The sequence below is a fragment of the Cariama cristata genome, unplaced genomic scaffold, assembly GCF_000690535.1.
Source record: "Cariama cristata isolate BGI_N322 unplaced genomic scaffold, ASM69053v1 scaffold46011, whole genome shotgun sequence".
NCBI classification, from domain to species: Eukaryota; Metazoa; Chordata; class Aves; order Cariamiformes; family Cariamidae; genus Cariama; species Cariama cristata.
This window is the reverse complement of record NW_009598383.1, coordinates 1410-5209: the sequence shown is the minus strand read 5'-3', so window position 1 is coordinate 5209 and position 3800 is coordinate 1410. Positions and strand designations below refer to the sequence as shown.

Genomic DNA, 3800 nt, shown 5'->3' with positions numbered 1-3800 from the left:
CTACTTCTTTTGAGAGTTACTTTTAGTTCCATTGTATGCATTTTGCATGTTGTTTTTTTTCTTCTGGTGTTTAATAATCTGACAATTATTAGATTATACAACATCAATAAATAAAAATCCACTTTCAGAGTCTTGGAGTAATAATCAATGCCTGTAAAGTGTGTCCGGTTTATATTACAATTACAGTAGACTGTTCTGTAAACAAAATTGACTTTTTGTAATACTCGATCTTCATTATTAAAGTTCACTGTTGGTCTTTGGGGCTGCTTTACATGCATTTTTATGGCAAGGACAACTTTTGGGTTTTCTGTTTCATGCAGGGATCAAAGCTGGAAATACCTCTGTGGCTTGCTAAAGGTCTGCATGACAGCAAAAGAAGAATCATTTCTGTGGAACTGCCAAAGATTTACAAGGAAGCCTGGAGGACAGTGTTCAGTGCTGATGCCAATGTGGTGGATCTGCATAAAATGGGGCCGTACTACTATGGATTTGGCTCCCAGCTCCTGAATTTTGACAATCCAGAGAATCCTGAGATAGCTCAGACTATCCTGCAGGCAAGTATCCGAACTACGTCTTGAAATTTGGTTTTATGTTTCTCCATCCTCCTCTTGTTCCCAGCTGCCGAGCGGTCTTCAGGAAAAATACCCTGTTTTAATCCAAATGACTTCTGGGTTGAATGTGGATTTCTAGATCAAGCTGTAGGATGACCCTTTTGGCAACTGCACAGTCTGGTGATGGAAGCCTCAAGTATGCACTCAGGAGTGTAATTTTAGCTTGGAGTTTTCACACTGTAAATATGGTATTTCATAAAATCCTGTAAAACAGGACTAGAGGAGATGTGAGATTATTTAATTGTGCCCGTGCTGCAAGGCAGAATTAATTCACCCTCTATTATTTCCATTTTTCTACCCTGTTTTTAAAGCTCCGTTGAGACTGCACACTGCTCTGGGCAGTCTGATTCAGTGCTTCGCCATCCTAATCTTAGAAAGGTTTCCTCTAATGTCTAAGCTAAAGCTCCTTCGCATCAACACAAACCCTGTTCTGTTTGTCTCACACAAAGTAAACGCTGAGGACAGATTATTCTCTTCCTTCCTGCCGCAACCCAATTCATTTGGTGTCTCTTTATGGGTCATGCATTCTAACCTCTGATTGTCCTTATTGTGTGCTGCTGGTATCTTTCCAGTTGATCTGCATCCACTGTGACGTGCAGTGCCCTGAACAGCATACAGTCTCCTGCTCAGGACTTGTGCTGATGAAAACAAAAAGATTACTTCGTGAATTTTGTAGGCTGTGATGCTCTTTGCTCATTGTAGTGCAGGATTTTGTTTTTCACAATAGAGTGATGTTGATAGGCATTTGCTTTGCAGTCCACAGTAAGATGGTACAGACTGCATATGCAGACAATCGTTCCTCTTCCTGCGTTTGTACGGTTCCCTATTTCTGCCTTAATGTAAAACCTTATGTTAGTCCCAGCTGAATTACATCCTGTTGTTTTCACGCCCTCTTCCTAATTTGTCAGGATCATTATGCATTAAGGTTCTGCTCCCCAACATGCTTGCAGTCATCCCTCCTCCTTCTCCTGCATGTTGTTTGCTAATTTAATAAGCATTACTTCTGTTCCTTCAGTAAGCTTATTAATTAATATATCCAACACTCGGTTCCAGATAGACCTCTGTTGAACTCCACTCAATATGTTCTTCCCTCCTGACAGGAGCTGTGGGTACTTGTCTTTACCGACCACCTATGGGCTGTTTAGCTAAATCTTGCAAGAACGCCCCACGACAGTCTGCTGCTTTTCCTCCCTTTGTGAGGCCTAGCACCCTGCCATAATAGGAAACCAGGCTGGTCTCTCAAAATTTGTTCTTGGCAAGTCCATGTTGGCTGTTACTCTTCTGTTTTCTTGCAGAAGTTTATGAATAGTTTATTTGTTCCAGTATGTTTCCAGGAATTGGTACCGATGGATTCATAATTCCCTGGCTCTTCCTCCCTCTCCCCTTTCTCTTTTAAAAGATAGGTGTTGTCTTTGCCAGTTTCCGGACTTCTGTGCTCCTTGAGCTTTTAAAGATAACCACTAACAGCTCTGAGATTTCTTCAGCCAGCTCTCTAAGTAGTCTGGGATGATTGCTATTGGCTTTTTTTTTTCTTTTCTTTTTTCTTTCTTTTTTTTTTCTCCTTTCTCTGTTCTTTAAATGAAGGCTGATGCAGAGAGGCATTAAAGCACTGCTGCTTTCTTGGAGTTGTCCACTGAAAGCTTGCTTTCTGCATTGAGGAGGTGACCACACCTTTCCTTGTCTTTTCTCTTTCTGCTAATGGACATCTTAGGAAAAAAAGCCACGTTAGCACACATTACTTGTTGGCAGAAAAATCAAAGCATGCAAGGTATGCTTTCTCTTTATTAAAAGCAAACAAGAGGGGAGTTGTGCTGACTTGAAAAATAAAAAAACTGCCCAACGAAAGCCCTCTCCCAAATATTCAGGAACTATAAATGTGAAGTATAACTATTTGGTGGCAAAGCCAAAATGAGTTATTAATTTAATATATTTATTCTGTAAGCAAATCTCTAAAATACTGCAGTTCTGATGATTCTAAAATCAGCTTCTGAAATAACAAAGCACAGTTTTCAAAGAGCTTTGAACCTTTTTTTTTTTTTAATTCCCAAAAGTAAAGCTAAAGAGGGAAATACAAGTCCTTGGATATGTCTTATTGCTTAGCTTTCTAAAATGTTACTTATTAGTTGTAATTTTGGGGTTTTTTGACTTTTTTCATGGTGAAGTGTTTTTTCAGCAAACTGAATGCTTTACAGTGGCAGTTTGGCTTAACTTCCAGGCCGTTCCCAAGTTGCAGCTTGTATGTTCCTACAGCAGCTGCTGTGGCATGAAATTCATTCCACCCTCTCTAAAGCAATGATTGCTTGTGAAGTGAGATGGAATAGATCATAATTTTGTTATACCCTGTGGTCTTCTCCAGCCTGTCGTTAGGAAGCAGCCAAAATCTATTTCCGTGCTTGCTCTCCCAGCTCAGGCAGGAAATGATTCGTCTTTGTATCCAAGGTTAATAGGTGCTACGCTGTTGGCAGACCCCTCACTAGTTGTGAACTAGAGCCTACACCTTTGGCTTTTTAGTCTTGAAAGCTCAGGCCTCTAGCATTTGAGCTGAAGAAGTCTCTGTGTTACTTGTCAGTAATTCTGCTTATCTTCTTTAGACATTTATTAGCCGTTTTCGTCGTATTATGGACTCCTCTCAGAATGCCTACGACGAAGACACATCAGTGCTGGTGGCTCGGCTGGATGAATTGGAGCGAGCCTTATTTCGAGCTGGCCAGAAAGGGCTGAATGACTTCCAGTGCTGGGAAAAGGGACAGGCTTCTCAAATCACAGCTTCCAGTCTGGTCCAGAATTACGGGAAAAGAAAGTTCACAGATATGGATGGTTAAAGCCTGAAGAACATGCAGCTACTGTGAGGGACACCGAGAGATTTGCAGTCTGTCTGTCACAGAAGAGAAAGATGAATAAGCTTTGGGGAAGGACAGGTTCCCTGTTCATTAGTGGGAATTCATCTCTGTAACATCTTTGGATTAGACTAGTGCAAATTTTAAAGGCAGATGGCAAGGATATAAAAAATAGATTGCATCACATCACTGAATAGCTTTACAGCTTGCTCATACCACTCCTGAGGATTTGCAGTTAAAGTGTTTGCCAGGTGGCTGAAAGGGTATGAGAGGATTTTTTAAAAGGGTAATTAATATTTATTATTCTTTATCTTCCAAATTGATACTTGCAATACTGGGTTTGTAGTGTAAT

The 3800-nt window shown here is 40.5% G+C and overlaps 1 protein-coding gene across 1 annotated transcript; it reads left to right on the top strand.

Moving 5' to 3' along the window:
* Nucleotides 1-314: 314 nt before the first annotated feature.
* Nucleotides 315-3452, top strand: GINS3 (GINS complex subunit 3 (Psf3 homolog)). The gene is made up of 2 exons (XM_009709237.1): nt 315-554; nt 3203-3452. The coding sequence occupies exons 1-2, from the start codon at nt 315-317 to the stop codon at nt 3431-3433; spliced, it is 471 nt and encodes a 156-aa protein (XP_009707539.1). The 3' UTR covers nt 3434-3452.
* Nucleotides 3453-3800: the final 348 nt, after the last annotated feature.